At 38.0% G+C, this 23,919-nt stretch overlaps 1 protein-coding gene across 7 annotated transcripts in view; it reads left to right on the top strand.

Moving 5' to 3' along the window:
- mapk10 (mitogen-activated protein kinase 10) overlaps nucleotides 1-23,919 on the top strand; it is a 236,720-nt gene that overhangs the window by 92,954 nt on the left and 119,847 nt on the right. For 5 of the 7 annotated variants that reach the window (XM_062981826.1, XM_008111016.2, XM_062981825.1 and 2 more), the window contains exon 3: nucleotides 22,958-23,029. In XM_062981826.1, the coding sequence (XP_062837896.1) occupies nucleotides 22,964-23,029 (66 nt within the window). In that variant the 5' untranslated portion in view covers nucleotides 22,958-22,963. Of the gene's footprint in view, nucleotides 1-22,957; nucleotides 23,057-23,919 lie in introns of all 7 variants that reach the window. The other 2 variants (XM_062981828.1, XM_062981827.1) reach the window with 2 other exon arrangements.

Below are 23,919 nucleotides of genomic sequence, written 5' to 3'. Positions count from 1 at the left end.
TATATAAAATCCAGATTATTTGCTTTGAACTGGATTATATGACAGTGTAGATCCAGCATAGGACACATATACTACCTCATCATAAAGCCCTGGTGAAGGAAAGAGGAAAGAGGCCCTGAGCACAGCTCCCTTTTGGCTATGCTTTTCCCATCACCATTGTGGGGAGGTCCTGTGTTGGCTCCATTATTGCTGGGGAAAGTGTCCGGCAATGCTTTCACCCCAGTTGGGGAAGTGGCCTACACTGGAAGTCACACAACGTCATATGATGTCTGGTGTTGGCCTCTGTCCCCCAGATGGAGTGAAAGCATCCTAGGATGGTAAAATCACCCTGTCTGATGAGGTGTGTAGTCAGACAACATCAGAATGCCTTTTTGTGTTGTGAAATAGTGCAGGCCTTGTAACTTATTTTATAGCAATAATATTTGTGGATAGTAACAACAGACGGCCATATGACCATCAAGCATCTGATCCACCTGAGTAGTTCAAGTAATGACTATTAATCAGGGTCTTATGCTTTAACAGTTCCACAACCATGAAGATAGTTATCTTATTAGTACATGTAGTATGAGTGTTTGGAAAAAGTGTGTTTGTTTGAGATACTGTATACTGTAAAATCTGTGCACAAAGGTCACTGAAGCAGTTTTAAAACAGGCTGCCACGCTTTCATTCTCTGCCACCCTAATAGCCTTTTGTACAGCTTTCTCCTGTTTCTGCTTTTTCTCCCCATCAGCAACAACAGCTGCTTTATGCTGTGCTGACACTGCATGCCTTTGAAGAGCAGAGCACTGCTTCAGAAATTGTGCCGTTCTTAACAATGGGAAGTGGCCCTCCCTACTGAACTGGTATAGCGTGCAAGTTGTTTTATTTTTATCTCCATTGAAGTGCAGCCAAGGCAAGCCATGAAACCATTGAGTGTGGAAATGTGTCTCTGTGGCTGGTTTAATGCAAAGGTCTGGTTGAGAACTGGAGGAGTTAGCTTGGCCTTGATCGCTTCATTCATTACATCTAATGACAGAAACTTCATTTACGTGGCATCTGCTTCAGCCTATGGAAGTAATCGCTCTGTCTGCTAATGTTGCAGCAGAGAGCTATCTCGCTCCCACCCCTCCAGACCTTTCCAAGATGGATCACAAGCTCATCACTTCCACTCTGGTTCTATAACTATGCATAATTGTGACAGAGAACAGAGTGGCTTGCAGTGGCAGAGCTAAAGAAAACCTTGCAAAGAGAAAATGATGAATCCATAATGCCATGAATTATATCAGTTTACCAGTTTTTTATGCTTGTGGGATTTCTGGAAGTCTCCTCCTCGCCTGTGGCAAAGTTGTACATATATGACCTATGTTTCCTTCCATATCTGTTACCACACTCCAATAGTTGTTACTAAAAGGACAAATTTTGAGGTGCATTGAAAGGTCTGAATATGTCATTGTGTAAGGTGGGGGATTATGGAAAATCTAGCCTAAAAATAACTTAAGAATGGGAGAATACTGGGATCCCCATGAAAGGATGGGTTTTAACTACAGTAATTGTAGATACTAGTATAGTAAAACATTGTACTCTAGTTTAGTACAAGTAATGACACTCCATGCAGTCATGCCGGCCACATGACCTTGGAGGTGTCTACGGACAACGCCGGCTCTTCGGCTTAGAAATGGAGATGAGCACCAACCCCCAGAGGCAGACATGACTGGACTTAATGTCAGGAAAAACCTTCACCTTTACTAGTACAAGTACCTGGCTTTATATAGGTTGGATTAGCCCTTATATTGTTGATTCTATGAGTAAGGTGCAGATAGCTACAATGTCATGATTCAGAAGTAGCTTTGATATCCAAATGCAGATGATACTCAGTTGTAACCATGACTTAATCTGTTTCTGTAGAATTGGCCAGAAGATAAAATAAGTAGAATACCTGCTATGAAATAGAGAAGAAGGCACCAGCTCATTCTAATCTTGGAGGCTACACAGGTCGGCTTTGGTTAATATTTGGATGGGAGACCATCAAGGAATTTTAGGTGCCAGAGGCTAAAAATCAGATGCATGGGGGTTTAGGGAGATTGACCCAAAAAAAGTTCTTCCAGATTTTAAGAAAATATTTAAACTGCCTTGAGCCTCCCTTCTGCCTTTCCTCTACCCATGGTGAACATAATCTGTTGGTGTTAATCAAATCAAGTACAGTAGAGTCTCACTTATCCAACGTAAATGGGCCGGCAGAACGTTGGATAAGCGAATATGTTGGATAATAAGGAGGGATTAAGGAAAAGCCTATTAAACATCAAATTAGGTTATGATTTTACAAATTAAGCATCAAAACATCATGTTATACAACACATTTGACAGAAAAAGTAGTTCAATATGCAGTAATGCTATGTAGTAATTACTGTATTTACGAATTTAGCACCAAAATATCACAATGTATTGAAAACATTAACTACAAAAATGTGTTGGATAATCCAGAACGTTGGATAAGCGAGTGTTGGATAAGTAAAACTCTACTGTAATAATAAATAAGCTTGGAAAAACAAGACAACATTTAAATTTCAGAGTTGAGATGGATCTGAGACTAGATATAACTTTAATTTTTTTCTTTGTTCGGCTATGCATCAATTTTAATGCACCTATTTATAAGAATTAATATGTAAATAAGTACATTTCTTCCTGGGTGATGCCTTTCATCCTCTTGAGAGCATTTATTTGCCTATTTTATCTCACTGATTGCCAATCAACACAATAAAGATATATACTGCATGTAAAACATAACACAAACACATATAAAACAGATATTGATGTTAGAATACTGCATCTCCTTGTAAACAAAAATATAGACTCAAGAGATCAATACTTTTATGAGCCAACAGTGTACTATAGGTATGGTCTTTTAAATTCTTTCTGCTCCTTCACTTGATCTTGAGTGTTCCTGCCCTTGTTGTGTTCGGAACTGTTGCAGAACAGACAAATTTTGTCCAGAACTGATATGAGAACTTTCCCTTTCTGTAGCTATACTAATAGATATATTGCTATGAAATTGTTGTTATGTGTTATCACATTGGGTTTGGCTTATGCCGATCTGTGGATGGGAGATCTCTAATCCAGTTCAGATGCTTCAAACTCAGGGCAACAGCTTCCTCCATTGCATCAATATACCTCTCCTGTGCTCTTCCTCTTTTCCTACTGTTTTCAACTTTCCCTAACATCCTTCTCTTTTCAGTAATCAATACATTGCTCTTATGTACCTACCAGATCACTCTGACTTAATGCTGATCCTGTCGTATGATTTTCTTGGCAAGATTTCATCAGTGGGGTTTGTCTGTGCCCTCTCTGAGGTTGAGAGAATGTGACCTTTCCAACGGCATTCACTGGCCTTCCATGGAGTCATAATCCAATACTCAATTCATGACATCATGTTGACTGTTTTGATATCTATGTAGAAGAAACCTATGTCAGTATTGATATTTACATCTGCACACACATATGCAGAATCAATGACCATGTTATGGATGTTATGGCATCAATAACCTAACATTGCTGACATGGTCTATATCTGTATGTGGTATATGTGCATATGTATATATAATTCTGTGTGTGCATGCATGTGTTTGTGTATGTGTAAAAGTCCATAACCCCGTGGTAAAGCACTTGCTTTGTATGTAGAATGTGCTGGGTACAATATCCAGTTTCTGTGTGAAGCTGAGAAAAGACCCTTTTGTAAAATTCAGGAGAGTGGCTGGCAATCAGTGTTGACAATATTGAACAACATGGACTGACTCAGTATAAGGCAGTTTCCAGCACTGATTTGTACCATTTGTGAACTACCTGGCCAACTTTTTTTTTCCAGCCTAGTCACCTTTGCCTGAATGACAATAAGCTTCCAGAGTTTCACTTTGCTTTTTAATTTATTGCCTGTCTAGGACAGCAAAAACTGGGGTGGGTGTTTTTGTTAATTATCCACAAGCATACAGCACCTGGTTATATTGCAAATTGTGCATACTTATACATGACTACTTATCCACTGAAAATGTTTGATCCAAAAGATGTTACTTTAGATTAAGTAAAGAATTTTGTAGGGTTGCAGTATCTCTTCTGGGCACTGTGTGTGTTTATGTGTGCAATAGTTAGGGAGAAATACTGAACAAAATGGACTGATCTGCAGATATGCCCCATAAAAAGAAATTGTTCCAAAGGTGCAAAATAACGAAGACCATCTGGTCATCATAAATTTGGTAAATTAGCTGAATGTTAGTGCTTCTTTTTAGAAGTCTGTCTTTGAAATCAGCATGTTAGAAATTATGGGAATTTGCTGTGAGTTTTCTGGACTTTAAGGCCGTGTTCCAAAGGCACTCTCTACTGACGTTTTGCCCACATCTATGGCAGACATCCTAAACGGGAAATCCATTTATTAAATACAGGGTAACTCTCATTAGAGAGAACTATTAGGTATCACAGAGTTGAACACCTTTGACTTCTTTCCCCAAAATATTTGCTGGTATTGGCCTCTAAGCTCCTTAGTTTCTCTTCAAACTATGTAACACAATTATCTTTGAAACTAGTGCCACTGGTTTCAAATACTGCAGCCAAATTGTTGATCCTGTTTGGTTACAAATAGCATGTGCCCTCTCTGTTATGACTTTTTCTGGGCATGATCTGGTGTTGGACCTCCATTGGCAGAATAACAGAAAGCATTAGAACTCTCTGGTGACAAACTACAAATCCCAGGTTTCCAAAAGATTGCCATGGCATATATAAAGCATCGTAACTACACTTATAAAAGAGACTATGCAGTGTGGACATGCCCTAGGGCTCCGTCAGTGTCATATTATGTTATGTTATGGTTTACAAAGTACTATGTGACTGAAGGAATATGTTGTTTTTTCATTATGTTTTTTCATTATTCATTTTGAAACACCACATTTTTCCTCATGAAGAAAAATTTCCCAAGCTTTTCTTTTGGTCCCACCATTGCCCCAGTAGGAACTCAAGAGAGAAAATTATTCAATAGTGGATGCTTCCAGGCCCCAGAATGCTTTTCCAAGGTTGACTAGATTGGCATCCTCCCTGTTGTCCTTCCTCTGGCAATTTTCCTGGCAGCTTCCATTCAATCTCAGTGCAGCAAATTCAGATTTTTGGCAGAAGCTTAAGGGAGTTATCCAGGATGTTAAATTCTTTTCTCCTGACAGGGGAACCACCAGCCACTACTGGATTGCTTTCAGTATCTAAGTTGGTTCATTCCTGTTTGGAATGGCTGTGTGGTTTCTTTTTAGTGGCTTCTTTTTAGTGATGCTGTTTTAATAATTTAAACATCCAGTTTATGGTTTAGTGGTATTTATTTTTGGTTCCCTGCTTGCTTCTGGCAGGAGTTTCCCCAGATATAAATAAACCAATGCAACACAACAAAACTATCCTGATTCTGGAGGTTGAACTCAAGATGCAAGGCTTGTGCTTTTCCAGTGACTCCGCTATTGTCTTCTAAGCACTTCATAACCTTCTCCTAGACCTTTGATTCCAACTATGTTTATTGTCACTGTTCTACTATATCTGATGCTATATTACATTGATGGAAAACCATCTTGAGAGCTTGAATGTATCAAACAGATCTTTTGCATATTTGGCAATCCTGTGGGACATTTGTCACTGCAGTGGCATGCAAGGAACATTTTTCATGTACGTTCTTATTTGTTCCTTTATATATTTTTTTGCTTGTATTTCATGTTGTTAAATTGTTATAGGGGAGAAAGCATAATTCCTCCATCAGCCCATCACTCTGAATATCTAGTGTAGTTTCATATGAATGACTTCATACATCACTGTCAGGGCAAGAATGGGTTGTCTGTAAATACATTTATTACAAACACTTTTTAATGGGCAACTGTGTGGGAGAGCCGACATTTCTTAATAGGTTGCTTAAAGTGAAGAAGTTGAGAAATGCTTTTGGAAGGAAAAATATTCAAGAGGTACAATTTGCCCTGGAGAAGAATTAAACAATGTGTAGAATAGAACTGGAGCAATAGGCATTCTGTGTATTCATTACAACAAATGAATGTTTAACTGGTGTTAAAGTAAGTTTCTAGCTCCTATGGCACATAAGTTTCTAGCTTCTATGGCAGATAAGAGGAGAATCTATTGTCACTCTTTGAAGCCTACTCTATGGCTGAGACATTCTGGGAGTTGTAGCTCAAAAAGTAACTTTCCCAAGCTCTGATATAATCATGGTGCAACTATAGACCAACAGAATTTGGATTTGTAGCAAATTGACAAGAGACCGCGTTCCATTCTAGCTCTGCAGCAGTATCCTTATATCATGTTTCAATCCATCAACTTTATGGAGGTAAATTGCACAGTAGTTTGGGCTCTAGAGGAGTACATGAGCCAAAAGTGGAGACAGATGGCCATGATTTAACTTTGACAATTCTATATTTCTGCAGTACAGATAAGAAACCTATATATATGCTTGCAGGACTAAGACAGAAGGAAAGTATCAGTTTCATCAAATGGTGAATCATATACTTCCAGGAGAATGGGGTGACTTCTAAAACACTTTTCTTTTTTTAGAATGTAGGTTTTACTGATTGGTAGATACCAGTAATAGAACTGAAATTTTCATACTGTAGTCCCACTGTTATAATTGCAAATAGAGTTATGTGGAACAAAGGCTTATATTTCCCCGAAATACACTGGAAACTGCAAAACATTTCAAAGAAATGGAATGGAACTAATGAGTGTGTCATAAAGTTTAAAAATTACTGAAATCAGAACTAGATACCACTGTGATACAAAAAATGTGCATACGTATTTCAGCATTTCTTTAGCCAGTGATAGCTATTTAACTCACACAACCTTTGTTTTATCAGTGCTCATGATTACCAAGGGACTTAAATCACTGTTGTGTAGGATTTTCATGCCTAGATCTCTTTCTGTGTGTGTGTGTGTGTGTGTGTGTGTGTAGAGCACCCTGCCCCTGCCTAGACTATTCGCATTCTCATTTAACAGTATGGTTCATTGCCATAGGCAAGTTTTCCAGCTTAGCGTTCATCACCGAAATAGGCAGGACACTGTAAACACAACACGTTTTCAGAACAGACAGACACACTGATCAACATTTCTCTGGATTCTAAATATACCTTCAGTTCTTAATGTTAGTGTGGAACAACAACAGTAAGCATTTGGTCCTTAGATGTTTTAGACTACTGCTCCCATACTCCCTGAACACTGGTCTTTCAGGTTGGAGCCTCCAAGAGTTGAAGTTCAAAATACCTAGAAAGCCAATGGTTCTCCATCCCGCATGAATGGAAGCTGTGGCGCAACAGTGCATGGATTTATAGAACAGAAATAATAGAAAGGTTTGGTACTACTATAAATATGACACTATCTTTAAACCCAGTTCTGACCTAGCCAAGATTAGTTTGGATTAGTTTGGATTTTCTAAAATGAGGCTATTTTACTCCAGTCGTAATCTTCCCAGGAAGAAATAGAATTTTCAGATCACTAGTCAGCATTTTTATAAGCCTTTGTTCTATCAGTGATAATAAAGTTCTCTATTTTGGTGTTAGTAGGATGGATTTTTATCTGCCCTGAGATGATGGGCAGGTTAACAGTGCTTGGAAAGTGACTCTAGAGAATGGAGCTTATTAAAATTATAATAGGTAGACCAAAAAGTGTGTGTATGTGTGGGAGCTTTTGCTTTTAGTACAGCCCTGGACTTTTCATCATAAAGCGATTTAGAGATATTGCAGAAAGAAGCTTTCAAAATGGTGTAAAGTGGAATTCTTTCAACTATACTCGAGCACATGCCCATTTGAACAACTTCCCATTCATACATCTGGCCCTCACCATATCAGGTGAAGCAATGGTCTATCCATTCAGACATTATGTTAAACCACAATGCAAAATTAAGGTTCACTGGAGTCATTTTGGGATGTGGATATGGTAGAGAGAATCTGTTCTGCTCATGATTCGTGTTCTGCTAGTGAATAGCCATGGTTTGCTATTTCACACATGATGCCAAATGATAATTACGCCTCCTCAGCCATGCTTTGGCACAATATCTGAAACCACCCACCGTTTTTCTAGTTCAAGATATCTTGTAAACAGACTGGTTATTATCCTTTACAATGTTAGTGATTGTATAGAACAACAGGTCAACTTATTTCTCAGTCATGTTCATACTCTTCCATCTCTTAGTGTCAGTGCAGTCTTTTATTTTAAAGGCGCCTGATTTTTATATACATATCTGCAATACATATTTTTCTATGTGAAATGAGCATTCTTATATGCATCTTTATACTTTTTGAGGGAGAAGACTTGAGTCACAAAATTAAAAGGTTTAAAAACTAGGAAGGCCTGCATTTTGAGGCATGTATTATTCTAGGAATTATGAATTATTTTAATTCATTTAACTTTGTGGACCAAATGACATGTTCACCACTGGAGTGAGAGAATCTCTGTTAGGGTGCTTGGTACAGTTGATGTGATATAGATCAAAATGTCTCTTTGAAAGAAGAAGAAGGAGTCAATCTGCGTTTCCCCAGCAAGGAAAGCCCAGCAAATAGGACTAGAGAAATTGGATTTAAATTGATTTGTCTTACACAAGGCTCTCATAGCGGTTTGACATGCTATCTGTAAATGTTAAGGGACAGCCGTATCAGGCTCCCAGGGCATTTGTTCATAGCTGGTAAATAGCCTTCAAACACACTTGTAACACATAAAATACCGTTCTTGATACAGCGTCCCTCATTAGCATAAAAATTCCACACCCAATGGAGTTGCTATGGTTTTCTTGGATTTTTGTATTGTAAGCTTTGCTATATGTACTGCTAGCACTCAAGGTGAGTAAGTATGATGGATAACCTTTGCAATTTTGCAGCACTGGTAATTCCTGCCTTTCAAGATTTGATTACCGTTCACTGTGCTCAAGCCGAGCAAAGAACTGAAAAGATCTCAGAGAAAGAAAGAATTTGGCCTGATATAGATATGATGTTCCTTATCTCCTAACTGGTTAGGAAACAGAAATTGTATCCATACTGCGGAAATATAGCAGCTTGAAACCATATTTACTGCAACGGCTTAATGCTAAGGTATTATGGGATTTGTAGTTTTGCTGATATATCTTCTTTTGTCAGAGAGCTCTGGTATTTCACATCTCAGGATTCCATAGGATGGAGCTATGGCAGATAAAGTGGTCTCAAACTGCTATAATTCTGTACCGTGGATGGAAGTCGAGCTAGAGCTCAAATACTACCCCTTCCTTCTTCCCCCAGTGTGATTTCCCTTTCATGATATATTGACTGCTGTACTTTTCTTTCCCATATTAATATCAGCCTCCCACTCTGAAATCTGGTTACAATTCTGGTTTGCATTATCCATGGTTGGCATTCACAAACAAATTAATGAAAAACTGCAGTATGGATGTCAACCATGGTTAATGCAAACTTTAGGATTGTCAATGGAGGCTTCTTGGATATATAATTCTCAAAAAGTATTTTCCAGGCTGTGGAGTGAAAAATTAAAGCCTGAAAACTAGTTTTAGGAATGTCCATGCTAGCTAGAATGGAGGGCCTGTGACTTGGAGTCTCCACAAAGTAACTTTTCTATGCTCTGAGCTACTAAGTTTGAGTTTGCCTTCCTCAAAGGCTGAGAGATCGTGACTTGTCCAGTCTCAACCAATTGGCTTCCATGGCTGAATGGGGATCTGAACTCTAGTCTTCCATAATCCTGGTCTCAATACTCAAACCACTAGACTACATTGGCCCTCCTATGGCTCCTATTGATTTCAAAATGAATGAACCAGCTCATAATGTCAGTTGCGAAAATATACTTGCATATATTAATAATTTTTGTAGCAAGTTCTGGTTGCCAGAAATGGAAAAATTGGAAAGTGCTAATGTGTAATGTGGTGAAGTCTCATTTGTAAGGAAACCTCAGTTCTATCATTAACAAACTAACAACATCAGGAATATAACTAATTAATGGTAGGTTAAACTTTTAGTTATTGATCTCATGTATGTTAACAATCTTGGAAAGTTTGCAAAATTTATGTCAAAATAGAAATATATGCTTTACCTGAGATATTGGACATGTTCTTTAGAATGTTTATATCTCTATGTAAATGTACAATCCAGGAGGTAGATAAGTTAATGCATATTTATAGCACTAGGCATTATATCCTTCCTATTGTTTCAGGCTAAAATTTTGTACCCATGGAATAATCCCTGCCGAAACTCAGTGGGACTTCCTCACAAATAAACACATAGAAAATAGCAATTTTAATATGTATTTTTTTCTTAGATAGATATACACATTATATATTGATGTGTAGAAATAAATGTGTGTGTTAATAAATAATGCATCTTTTATTTGTTTACACTATGTATGCTAATAGGTTTGGATGGTGAACAATCACTGACTTTGTAGCAAAAAAGAGGTTCATTTCTTAGCGCATGGCTTCCACGATGTTCCCCAATTAAACATAAAGTGTTTATTCATGTAGTAAAGCAGCCTAGTAGCATTGCTGGAGGTTTTATGAAAATAAATAAGAACATTATTAAAGTTTAGCAATATGATTGTGATTTCTATGCAAAATATATGTGTATGAAAGTCTTCATATATTAAATATACATATGCTTATAGCGCCAATTAAACAGCTACAATTTGAGTGGGAAGGTAGCGAGAGAACTGATTATTTGGGGAAAATTAGGATGAAACTAATTGCAATGAGACTTTGCATTGAATAAGCACTGTATACTTGGGCTATATTTCATAAAGAAACTATAATTGGTCCAGGATAAAGCTTTATATTCAAATATATATAGGGAGCCCCGGTGGCGAAGTGTGTTAAAGCACTGAGTTGGAGACGAAAGGTCCCAGGTTCAAACCCTGGGAGCGTCGGGAGCGCCCGCTGTTAGCCCCAGCTCCTGCCAACCTAGCAGTTCGAAAACATGCCAATGTGAGTAGATCAATAGGTACCGCTCTGGCGGGAAGGTAACAGCACTCCATGCAGACATGCTGGCCACATGACCTTGGAGGTGTCTATGGACAACGCCGGCTCTTCGGCTTAGAAATGGAGATGAGCACCAACCCCCAGAGTCAGACATGACTGGACTTAACATCAGGGGAAACCTTTACCTTTTTATGGGAGGAAAGGTATAAGGTCATGCTGTAGAATAGGCAAACTTTGGCCCTCCAGTTGTTTTGAACTTCAACTCCCACAATTCCTAACAGCTGGCAGGCTAGTATGAATTGTGGAGGTTGAAGTCCAAAACACCTGGAAGGCCAAAGTTTGCCCATGTCTGTTGTAGAGCCATGTGCCTTTTAGCATCTCCAGGCAGTGATCCTTCTCCTGCCTGCCTTTACTTTTCTGGAGCAGAAAAAGCAATTGGCTTTGCTGAAACCTCTGTTTAGGACATCCTTTATCATCTTGGGAATAATAATTTTTGTACCCAAAATAGCACTTGACCTTGGAAAAAGCAATTATCCACCTATTTATTGCACAACGCTCCTGTTGCCATCCTGCATTAAAGCACACTTAGGGTGCAGTCTCCATGCAATTGAAGTCAGCACTGCAAAAGGACCATTGATCATAATGGACGTATTTTCCATCTCTTAATGTACTTTTTCTACTGCATTATGTTGCCAATGTACTGGAAATCCCCTTTAGTTCCCAAGCTACCTGCAATTACCCAGAAAATAATTATTCTGAAGATCATAATTATGCACAAAACATTATGATATCCCTCCAAGAAATGATGAGGTTTATTTAGCTAAGAAAGTTTTTCACTTCTGCCTTCAAATTAAAAAGACAGTTCAAGGCTAAAGGAGATAGAAAGAACTACCAACTTCAAGGAGAAATCATTGCAATGTTGTTAAAGTTGGCTCATTTCAAAATGATTCTGATTAAATTCAGAAAATTTAAATTTGTTGCAACCTTGACTTTGATTTTAAAAAAATGTAAATTTAAAGCCCTTCATTTGAGAGACAGCATGGTGCAGTGGTTTGAGTTTTGGGAACCAGAGTTTGAATAAGCCATGGAAACCCATTGGATGACTTTGGGCAAGTTACATTTTTGCAACCTAAGAAGATGGCAAATCTTCTCTGAATAAATCTTGCCTATAAAACCCTGTGACAGGTTCATCTTAGGCTTACCATAAATAGAAATGACTTGAAGGCACAATAACAACAACAAAGAAATTAATGTCATTGAATTTAATATATGACTGAAAAGAGAGGTGGTGGTAGTGGGAGAAATCTTGGTAATGATGGTGGTCAAAGAAGTTATTCAAGGAAAGATGATTCAGTAATGTTCAAATAGGGTACGTTAGCATTATTTACATTACTGAAGGATTCTCACATAAAAAACCAAAACAATAAAAGAGTCTTGTTCTTCATTCATTCCAAAATCTTTGGTTACTGAGGAATATATTCTACATACAGAAAACCAGTAACTGACAATAGAATCAATTATTTTGGAGAATGATTAGGCTCCCTGGGCAGCACTTTGCTAGGATTTTCTAGCTCCATATTTCCTACAAGAAAGTGAAGATAGAACTAAATTTTCAGTTGTCAGAATCGCATATTAGTTTCATGTCACTTCACCTGGCTTGATAACAGTTGCATTCAGGACTATGGACAGCAACATAAATTCTGCAATACGTTTTCTAAGGCATGATAAAGCATTTTTGTAAACTCTTAACGGAAGGAAGTCACTGTCTGATTCACAATATGTGCTGTGACAGTTTTTATTGGTCTTCTTATATCTAATAGACTGACACAATTTCTGAAGATATCAGATCCAAGTCTAATTGAGTTGATAAAGGGGAGAGCTGGTCTTCAATAGAGGTAGGGCTTCCTGTAATTGCATCTTGCAAGGGCCTAGAACAGCCGCTTTAGGAGCCTTGCTTCATGTAACCCTATAAAGTTCAACTTCATATGAAAAAAGTCCATCATATACCTTATCTCTATATCAAGGATGAGCAAATACATAGAGGCTGGGGCCAGTCTTACAGGACTCATCCCTAGACATTTCTTCCAGACATCTTTTCATCTGAGTCCTTCCCAAAATAGCAACTAAATTAATGCCATATCATTTCCTGTCACCATATTGAGAAGAGCTCTTAACAAAAATGGAGTTATTAGGGAGAGCTGTGAGATTCTGAGGGCTTTCTGTAGAGTGATGGCTTTCTTTTTGTACATTCTGTGGAATCTGCATAATTTTGGGGACCAAAATTGACATTTCATGGACTGCAAAAGTGAGATCTAGGGGTCATTTATGGCACATGGAACTGTAGTTCATAAACCTATTGTCTAGAGAATATCATATGCTGGATTTTAGCCTCTTCTTTAGAAGACTAGTGAAATAAAGTAAGATAAATTTAAAGATGCTTAAAACAGGTAGATTACAATTGATCATTCATTAATTTACCTTAATTTGACTTTTGGGTGTTTATAGCCAAGGTTTGGAAAAGTTACATTTTTGGACCATAACTGTCTGAATTCCTCAGCCAATACGGGGCACATATACATTGACCACTTAAATATGTTTCAGATTGGTAATTATGAAAGTGGTTTCACTGTGCAGATGATTAAATAGGAAATCCTGGTACCAGTTTGAGGCCCAGATGGTGATGGTTACAGAAACCACAGAGCACGGATGTGCATTAAGGGCTATCTTTCATGTGTTTTTGTGAACATATGTTATCTAACCACCACAGTTTGAAACTCGCTTTTAACCACATTAAATGGTGAGTGTAGCCGGAGTCATGGCCAACAACTTTTCAAGTTCCTTTTTCAGAGTCATCCCTTTGGCAGGGATCCTAATACATTGATTATAAAATCTGTGGTTGACTTTGGTAGCATTTTAAAATGCTATTTTGCTCTCCCATGTATTAACAGAGGTCATTTAGCATGAATATAAAAATAAAACAAAAGAAGAAAGGTAATATATTAATGAAATATCTGTCAGCTGGTTTCATTTTAAGATGTTTTAAAGATGTTTTTTAAATTGTTGATTTTAGCCTGTTCTTGTAAGCCGCCCCGAGCCCTAGGGGAGTGGCAGCATATAAGTTTGAAAAATAAATAAATAAACAAATAAATAATAAAATTTGTGTGGGTGTTGGGTGGTGTGGTTGGGAGGATTTAAACAATTATTATCGAGTTCTGTTGTAGACAATATCATAGTAAAATGGTATCCCTTATCTAAAATGGCAAACTCGAGGTTTGTTTTTTAGATTTTTCTCTTTTGAATATTTTCAAGCCTTGGGTGGTAGACTCCATTGATGCAGAATCCATAGATATGGAAGGTCAACGGTACTGCATGCATGTAGGAATGATTTCTCATGTTCATAATTTTCTTTTTAGTCTGAGTTCCATTTGCATTCTTATCAAGCACTAAATCTAGATTGGAGATCAATGAAACTAAAGCCATGCATTTGAAGGAGTCAGGTGGGTCGCCTGCAAATATATTAAATACAGATTCTTGCTGTGGCTCATTACATACCTCTAGGCAGCTTTGCCACTGATATTTATCTAGGGAACAGGGATTTTTTAATTGATTTTTTCCCAGGTTGTCATACTCAGCAGGGATGTATATGAAATTATGAATGCACTAGCTATAATGTTTTTTCGTTGTTTTAATCATGGGGCCTTTTTTACTATGAGCCAAGTAAATAAGCGCCTGAGTACTTTATAAGAAATATATGCTTTTCTAAGGCTGCAGTTTACAACTGGTGTCACAAGAAGGCTTCTTGGAAGTGATAAACATTTCCCATACCATGTCATCACCTCCCACTGTGCTTAGACTGAATGAAGTTGGAGATATAGAAGAAAGATGGCTCAAGCTTCAACTTCCTTAAAGGTGTACTCCAGGGGTTAAGTACCAGTGAATGCTAGTCATATATTACTAGAAAATGGAAAATATCTATCTGTAGAGGAAAAATATGTTTTTTGATTTATCAGATGCAAATAAATGAAACTGTAGGCACTGGTTCCATGGTTACAGGGATCATACTGTAATTCCAGTCTCATGTGTTTCCCTCATTGAGGGGCATCTACATTAGATCTTAGGAAATAGCCTTTTCTTTTGAGCTCTTTTTTTTAGATTGTAAAGCATCTTTGTAACCCGTTTTCAGAAATATTTTTTCTTTGTAAAAACAAGGATATGTGTGTTTGCATGTATGCATGGATGAGAGAGAGAGAGAAATAAGAGAGAGTGCATCTACACTGTAAACTTAATGCAGCTTGACACCACTTTAAATGCTCTGGCTCAGTGCTATGGAATCATGTAAGTTGTAGTTTTACGATCTTTAACTTTTTCTGCCAAAGAGTGCTGGTGTCTCACCAAACTACAACTCTCAGGATTTCATAACATTGAGCCATATCAGTTAACATGATGTTAAATTACATTAATTTTACAGTGTAAATGTAGTACTAAGAAAATGAAGTGGGGTGGGGAAAAGATTGCATGTGTCTGCCTACAGCTAAAAATATGTGGAATTAGCCAGCATAATTGGAACAGTCTTATCCAAACTTTTCTGGCTTACTTTAAAACTGCTCAGATTTTATCAGAGAAAACCCCCTTCCTCCATCAAAAGCATTCTTTATTTAGCTTTGCATAAAATACCTTGGACAACTATCTAATTTGGAGGAAGATAAGGCTTTTCTATTTAATTTTCCTGAGGTTTAAGATAAGATGCCTGACCTTCCATCTCCTGATACTAAGCAAAGTTACGTCCACATTCCCCATTTCGCCTTTTGCCATTCTGTAATAAAAATCAGCTTTCTTCATTGCTATCTCTTCCCATGGCTTTAACCACATTGATTGAGTAGATCAATTTAAGAGCTAAATGAATGGCATGTGAATTTTTAAATAGCCTTAATTTACTGTCATCATTTCTTTCTCTTTTAGCCCAAAGTTTCTTGAAGGAAGATAATCAGTTTCTGCTGGTATATAAATTAGTGTTCTACCTACTAAAATTGTTACCGTATGTTCACTTTCCCTACATATTCCAAGAGTAAATCAAAGAGTTCATTTAGAACTAATGAAGAAATGCGATGTTGTGACTGCGCCTTCGGGGATTATGGTTGATGGTGATGGAATTCGAAGAGGAAGAAAAAACCCTCGTGATGAGGGTTCACTGGAGGAGTTGCGCAGGAAGCGACTTAGAGAGCTATATGGGGGATCTTCTGAGGAAGATTCAGATGGGGAGATGGATGCTGAGGAACAGGTGGTGGCTGGGGAAGCGGGCACTGAATGGGCACAGCCACCGGAGATGTCTGGGGATTTGGGGCCTATGGATACTTCTGAACCTGGGGTTTCTGCAGGAGCTGATCCCAATTGGGATGCTTGGAGAAGGGAGGATGGTTCTTTAAGTGTTCATGGGGCTAAGTGTGGGCAGGATGATTGGGACTCCGACGAATTGCTAGGTACTCCAGATCCACGAGCTCTAGCTGTGTGGAGTTCAGACTCTGAGTAGATTTGGGACACCTGGTGTTTGGGTGTGAGTGTTTGGTCACCCAGGAGGAAGGGGAATAAAATGGGAATGTTTGGCCACTGCACTTTGCGTGTGGCAAGGTGTTGCTGAGGCGCCATTGGGATCTCTGTGTTTCCATGAAGACTGGACTTGGCCTATGATTTGAATCTGCTGATATCACCTAGCTTGGCTCTCGCTGTGTCTTATCGTGGACCTGTTTTGGATGACTGCACCCTCTTCGGACTTTGGATTGAATTTGACCTGGCTTCTGTCTACTCCCTCTGACTGATGGCTACTCCCGGCTTCTGACTATTGGTTTGTCTTTCGGAATTTCTGCTGCCTCCTGACCTGACCTTGGATTCTTCTGACGACGGCTATTCATCATCCCTTTGAGGCTTTCGGCTTATCTGCACCGTGGAAGCAGCTTTATTGCTTTTCTAGTTTGTTTATTTTCCAGCAATTAACTCTATTTGTTTTCCAAAGCTGAATTGAAGCGTTATTTAGTTTTTTATTGAATGCCAGCATGGGAAATTAGCGTGACTCATTTTTGAGTTATTATTGTCCAATCGACTCTCGAAACACTGAAAAGTGAAGTGTTTCAAGGATATTTCCTGTGTTTATGTTATTTTCTGGCTTATCTTCGGAATAAACTCTGTTTTGTATGTTAACTGGCGTCTGACTCTTGACGTGCGAACTCATTTTAGTGCCATTAAGCAAGGCAGGAAAAGCCAAATATAAATAATTAACATAATTCCTTTTCAATAAGAATGGAGGTAGGAAGTATGCAAAGAGACCAAACAAATGCAACCTTTAGTGGAAGTTATTAATTGTGAGACCATTTGTAATTTGATTAAAATGTTCTCTCGGTCCTCTAGTGTGATTCTATTGTCAAAGTTCTTTAGTCATGCTGGAAGACTTAGAGCAGAAGATCTGAAATATGAGTAGGATTTGTGGGTCAGAGGTTTCTGGAAAGTTTGCAGTGGTTCATTCAGCACCTTTAAATCTTGAATTAGAAGCCTTTCATGAATCTTCAAGAGACTGTCAGCTATGAGTTAGGACATAGAGGCAGAATTGGGAAGCAAGGGACACTAATAAGGTATATTGACTGGACTCTTGGTCTGGAATATGGCAATCACATTCAGCTCTTTTTTCTGTCCTGGAACCCTTTGGCAAACCATGACATCTTAGTCTATATATTTCATGAGTATGTGTTACGTAAATAAATTGTGTTTGTGTGTATATGCCTTCAAGTCACCTATTGACTAAGGGCCTTTCCACACAGCCATATAACACAGAATATCAAGGCAGAAAATCCCACAATATTTGCTTTGAACTGGGATATCTGAGTCCACACTGCCATATATTACAGTTCAAAGCAGAAAATGTGGGATTATATTAAGCTGTGTGGAAGGGGCCTCTGAGTGACCTCATACGTTTCTTAGGCAAGGAGTATTCAGAGGTGGTTTTGCAAGTTCTTTCTTTTGAAACATAGCCTATAGCACCTCATATATTGTTTCTCATCAAAATACTATTTTGTCTGATACTGCTTAGCTTCCAAGATGAAATAGGATAAGGTGCCTTTAGGGAAGGGGTTCTTAAACTTTTTTGTTCAATGAACTCCTTTGCCAGGCAGGCAAAAACCATGGACCTCAAAACGAAGTAGCAAATAGTTTTATGACATTCAACATCAACATGACTTTACATTAAATTTTAGTTTGTACACAGGAGAACTGTGATCATGTGATCTAGTTTCAGATCTAAACAGCTACCATAATTTCAAAGTATGGATGAGCGCAAGCAATTTTTCAAGATATGCAACAACTGTGATATGATATGAAATGAATACTGAATTAATACTATTGTAATTTATTGCATATATTCATAAATGATGGAAATACTAATTATAGGTCAGATAAAATAAAGTTAATTAGTAATTTTTTTTCACTTCAAGCTCATGAATCCCCTGAAATCTTTACACAGATCCCCAAGGGATACATTTGTTAAAGGTAAAGGTTTTCCCTGACGTTAAGTCCAGTCATGTCTGACTCTGGGGGTTGGTGCTCATCTCCATTTCTAAGCCGAAGAGCCAGCGTTGTCCGTAGACACCTCCCAGGCCATGTGGCCAGCATGACTGCATGGAGCGCTGCTACCTTCCTGTCAGAGCGGTACCTATTGATCTACTCACATTTGCATGTTTTCGAACTGCTAGGTTGGCAGGAGCTGGGGCTAACAACGGGCGCTCATTCCACTCCCGGGATTTGAACCTGGGACCTTTTGGTCTGCAAGTTCAGCAGTTCAGCGCTTTAACGCACTGTGCCACTAGGGGCCCCAGGAATACATTAGCCTCTGGTTAAGAATCACTCCTTTAGGATATTTAGGGTCTGAAGATAAAAATTCCATGTATGCCAATCTGGACTTCTTGGAGGAAAGGCAAGCTATAAATATGTTTAATGTACTGGAGATTAGCTGAAAGTATTTTTAATAAAAATTTTCAAAAACTGCAAAATGTTGTGGTCTTTCGGGGGGTGGCTTCAGATGAGCAGACGTAGTCACCTTTTCAGAGTAAAGTCAAGAAGCATTGGAGTCACCTGGTGAAACAGTCATAACCAACTTGACATCTTCTTATCTATTATGGCAACATTTTAGCTACATAAGGACTAACTGAGAATGAGTTTGCTATTGGTGTATAAACTAAGAATATGTAGTATGGAATAATTGCATGGACAGACAGTATCCGCATGTATTCTGGCTAAGGATAAAGCATTCTGGCTTGTCATTCACTTCTGAGTAGCTAATCACTTATTTACTGTATTGTGGAAAAGTAAGAACCATACATGGTTGTCAATGGCCACCTGCTGCTCAAGAGTATATACTGTGCAGAATGAATGCCTCAGGAAATCCACCGAAGAAGAGATTGCTCTGCTCCCATTTACCCTGTTTTATTCTGCCTCGAACTCAATGATTTGAAAGATGCTCTGTGAATCACAGCCTTTTGATATTAGGATAATGCTTCAGCAGCACCATCTTAGATATTCTTAATGGGTCTTAGATCTCAATGCCCCTGTAGTGAGAGGACATAATTATCGGCTAGGTTTCCAGAAACCATGGAGGTTCTGATTAATATTAAAAGCTTTTTTATATAAAAAATAGAAGAAGAAGGATAAGATGGGGGGAAATGATCAAACAATCTCCAAAGTAGGAAGCTTCTACAGTGAGTCACTGAGCAATGAGACAGCAATCTGATCTATTGTAACATAATGCTGGAAAGGTCATTTGTTTGCTTTTTAGAACAAGGCTATAATCCACTCATTAAAAATTTAACACATGTGCATTTTAAGATGGGATCACAGAGGGAGTTCCCCACCCCCACCCCTTGGTGCCCTGATGGTCAGACAACAGATATTGCCATTTCTATAGAGGAGAAAAAATGATAGTGTTGCCCTGGGTTATTCCATGGTGGAGAAATAGCTGGACTTGCTTCTGTAGTTACATCTTGTCAGAAATAAACAAAGGAATCTTTGGACACATCTACTGTAGTTTGACACCACTTTAACTCTTGTGGCTGAATGCTGTTGAATTCTGGGATCTGTAGCTTGGTAAGACACCAGCAGGCTTTGCAGAGAAGCCAAAAACCTTTCAAAACTAATTTTTGCACCTTAGATAATTTATTTAAAGTTCAAACTAAAACCCAGAGCAGCTTCACCACCTTATTAATATGGGAGCCCCATGTCTCTGTTAGATGCTTTGCCACAAAAACACTGGCAGTCTGACGTTGTTTGTAAGGTACATTTTTTCAGGTTGTGGAAACAAAGATTGGTGATAAAGCTTCAATTGAGACACCTTTCCCCCACGATAGCTCTTTCAGGAGTGAATTTCTCTTCCTAGGGGTATATTTCTCTCACTTCCTATTGTCTCACCCCCATCCTTAAATAAGAGACATTTGTAAGTTGGGTGATTGTAACTAGGGGATTGCCTGTGTGGAACTTATTTCCCAGCAAATATTTGTTAGAATGCGGGTGCTTATGATCATTTGTTTTGGACTCACAACATCATCATAAAGGAAAATTTTGACGGCATACACCCGTTCTCCTCCATTTGCATGACGGAGCCTGTTGACTCCCATCCCACAACACAGGGCTACTTATGGTGGGGTTTCATCATGCAAATGGAGGGGAAATGGCATATGCCATCATGGTAGCAACACAGGAAGCTTCCTGTGTTGCATAGAGATCATAGCCTCTTGCCGGGCTCCACTGGGTTCACCATGATGCATGGTGATTCTGGCAGCCAATATGATAAGGTAGGTCTTTAGTCTGTATTTTGAAGAAAGTTTTACCAGATGTAATTCTACCAGATTCTTGGCCATATTTCTTTAATCTCTTAGTCAATAATAATAATAATAATAATAATAATAATAATAACGTTATTTTTATACCCCGCCTCTATCTCCCCAAATGGGACTCAGGGCGGCTTACATGGGGCCAAGCCCAAATAAAAACAATAGCAATATAAAACACAACAATAGATAAAAAACATGCACAATTATAAAAATTTAAACATTAGCCAATAAAAACAAATGGCAAGAACTAATAAAAACATGGATTAAAACAGAGAGGTTGTAAAAGTAGACTGGGTAAGGTGCACCATATAAATATTGATAAAGTGATAAAATGCTGCAAAGCCCGGGGCTGTGGCACAGACGGGAGAGCAATGAGTCACTGACCAGGAGGTCATAAGTTCGAGGCCCGCTCGGAGCTATGTTGTTCGTCTTTGACCTGTGTTAAAAAGGCATTGAATGTTTGCCTAATATGTGTAATGTGATCCGCCCTGAGTCCCCTTCGGGGTGAGAAGGGCGGAATATAAATGCTGTAAATAAATAAATAAATAAATAAATAAATTCTTGGAAGTGTGAATTGGGATGGGAATAGAAAAAAAGTGTACATTTAACTGGCTTATTGAAACTTTCAATGAATGTTGTATTAGCAATTTCTTAGTATTCAGTTTTTTTTATTTTGTCTCCTTACATGTTAAGTCTTGCATAAATAAAATATCATTTAAGTTAAGATTTAAAAAGTCCTGTGTGACGCTTGTTTTTACTGCAACGAACCACCCTAGCTGCCTTACTGAAATATTTTTCTTTTCTTCTTTGTACTTACAAATGAAACTGAAAGTCTGAATCACTCTGTGTCAGCTTTCTTCAACCCAAAGACATTGTTCGGGATTTGTGGAAATCATATTCCAAAAATCCAAAATGTCCCATGATGGTATAAGCTACTTTTCTGCCCTCAGGGAACAGATATTATGAATTCTTCCACTGCAAAGAATCTGTTCTGGTGCTTGTTATGAGCCAAGAGAAATCAATAGAAAGCTGTCAGTTTCAACAGCCAGACAGCTCTTCCAGATGCTATAAAAGGTGTGGGAGGTTGCATGGCACCATGGTGAATCAAATAGATAACGTCAGAGTGACAAAGATTTTCTTTCATGGGAGAAACACTCTAAAGCAGTAATGGAACGTCCTTGAGAAGGTTCTAAGAAGTACCACTTCAATCCTCAATAGGCTTCATCAATAGATGCAGAGATGCAATCCTTCACAAATTTCATTATCTGAGGAAACAGTATGTAATGTTCATAATTTTCTTTCTGCTGTGAAAAAAGGAGTTATTCTGAGCAAAATTTACACTTTTTGTTTGCACAGAAAACATTTTCAATATAGAAAATAGCAATGTTCTTTTCTATGCCCTCAAAAAAAATCACGTACAAATTTTGCACAGAATAAGATTCAAACTAAAAATATTAGTTCAGGAGTCTACTTGTCACCGCTTCTTGATACTTAAGAAACACATTTTCAACTATGTTGGCCCTCCATAATAATGGACTCTGCATCCATACATTCAACCAACCACAGCCCAAAAATATATTTTAAAAAATCCTCTTGCTATTTTATATAAGAGATACCATTTTACTACACCATTGATTACAATGGTACTTCGGTTTCTATGGATTTTGATATGTGACCCTGGAACCAAATCTCAGTATATGTTGAGGGACCACTGTATTTTTCATCCTTGTTTTAGTGTAACAAGGTATGTGTTGGATTTAACGCATCACCTCAAATCCTATTGATGCACCATTTTGCATTTTCAGTCCTTCTCCAAGTATTCTTATTTGGTGAATTTTGATTTCCCTCCCAGAGATTCTTGAAAGTGTATTCCTTTTATTACAACGTTAATGATATCATCAGTTTTTCCCTTAATGATAATGCAAAAGCTTTAAAATATAGATCTATTCAAAGTTGTGTTCATAATTGGGATGATGTTTGTGATCTTCATCAATACTACTTTGATAGAAGAGCTTCAGTCTAGAAGATACTCCAGTACTGGAATTTAAAACCTGTTGTGACAGCAACCATTTTGGAAAAATACAGTTTTTGTACATGCACAAATATTATAATTCCAAGCCTGAAATGGCAATCACTCATACTTATGTTCCTTAAATTTCAGGTATTTATGAGCCGCCATTTCTTATACTACTGCGGTGAACCTACCCTGGATGTGAAGATTGCCTTTTGTCAGGTGTGTGTTCCTTACAGGTAAAACAAGGTACAGTATATACTTGTACTTCCATGTTTTATGGTTAATGTTACAGTAAATGTATTGTTGTCATTAGCTGCTGTCGAGTTGACTTCTGCTTATGATGACCCTTTGAATGAGAGATTATGAAGTCATCCTATTATCAACAATACTTTTCAGCTCCTGCAGATTTAGATGTGGCTTCCTTAATAGAGTCTCTTTATTTGGAATAAATTCTTCTACATTTTTCCTGCATTCTACCTAACCAAGCATTATTGTATTTTCTAGTGAGTCAAGTCTTCACATGACCTATCCAAAGTTATTGCAGTTCAATAATCCTGGCTTCTAAGAAGAGTTCAGGCTTCATTTACTCTAGGACCCATTTATTTATCTTTTTTAGCAGTCCACACTATCTGTAGAACTTCTTCAGAACCACAATTCAAATGAATTGATTTTCTTCTTAGCTGTTTTCACTGTCCAGCTTTCACAACCACACATAGAAACTGGAAATGAAATGCATGGGCAACTATAACTTTAGTATTCAATAATATATTCAATATATCTAGTGCTTTGAATGTGATTTTCCTGCTTTTTGGCAGGGGGTTGGGCTGGATGGCCCATGAGGTCTCTTCCAACTCTATGATTTTATGATATCTTTACATTTCAGGATCTTGTCTAGTTCCATTATAGATGCTTTTCCAGGTCCTCATCTTCTTCTGATTACTTGACTGTAATCTCCATTCTGATTGATGACTGAGTCAAGTAGATTTATTAGTAACAGTAAACTACAGAAGAACTTCCGCAATAACTTGTGAGAAGTTGTAGGAGAAGGTTTGATATGCACACAGTCTATAGCAGCATTTCTCTGTTTGGGTCTCTATAGATATATGGGA

Source organism: Anolis carolinensis, chromosome 5 (assembly GCF_035594765.1).
Source record: "Anolis carolinensis isolate JA03-04 chromosome 5, rAnoCar3.1.pri, whole genome shotgun sequence".
Classification (NCBI taxonomy): domain Eukaryota; kingdom Metazoa; phylum Chordata; class Lepidosauria; order Squamata; family Dactyloidae; genus Anolis; species Anolis carolinensis.
Note: the sequence above shows the minus strand (reverse complement) of the source record. Positions and strands in the feature narration are given on the sequence as shown.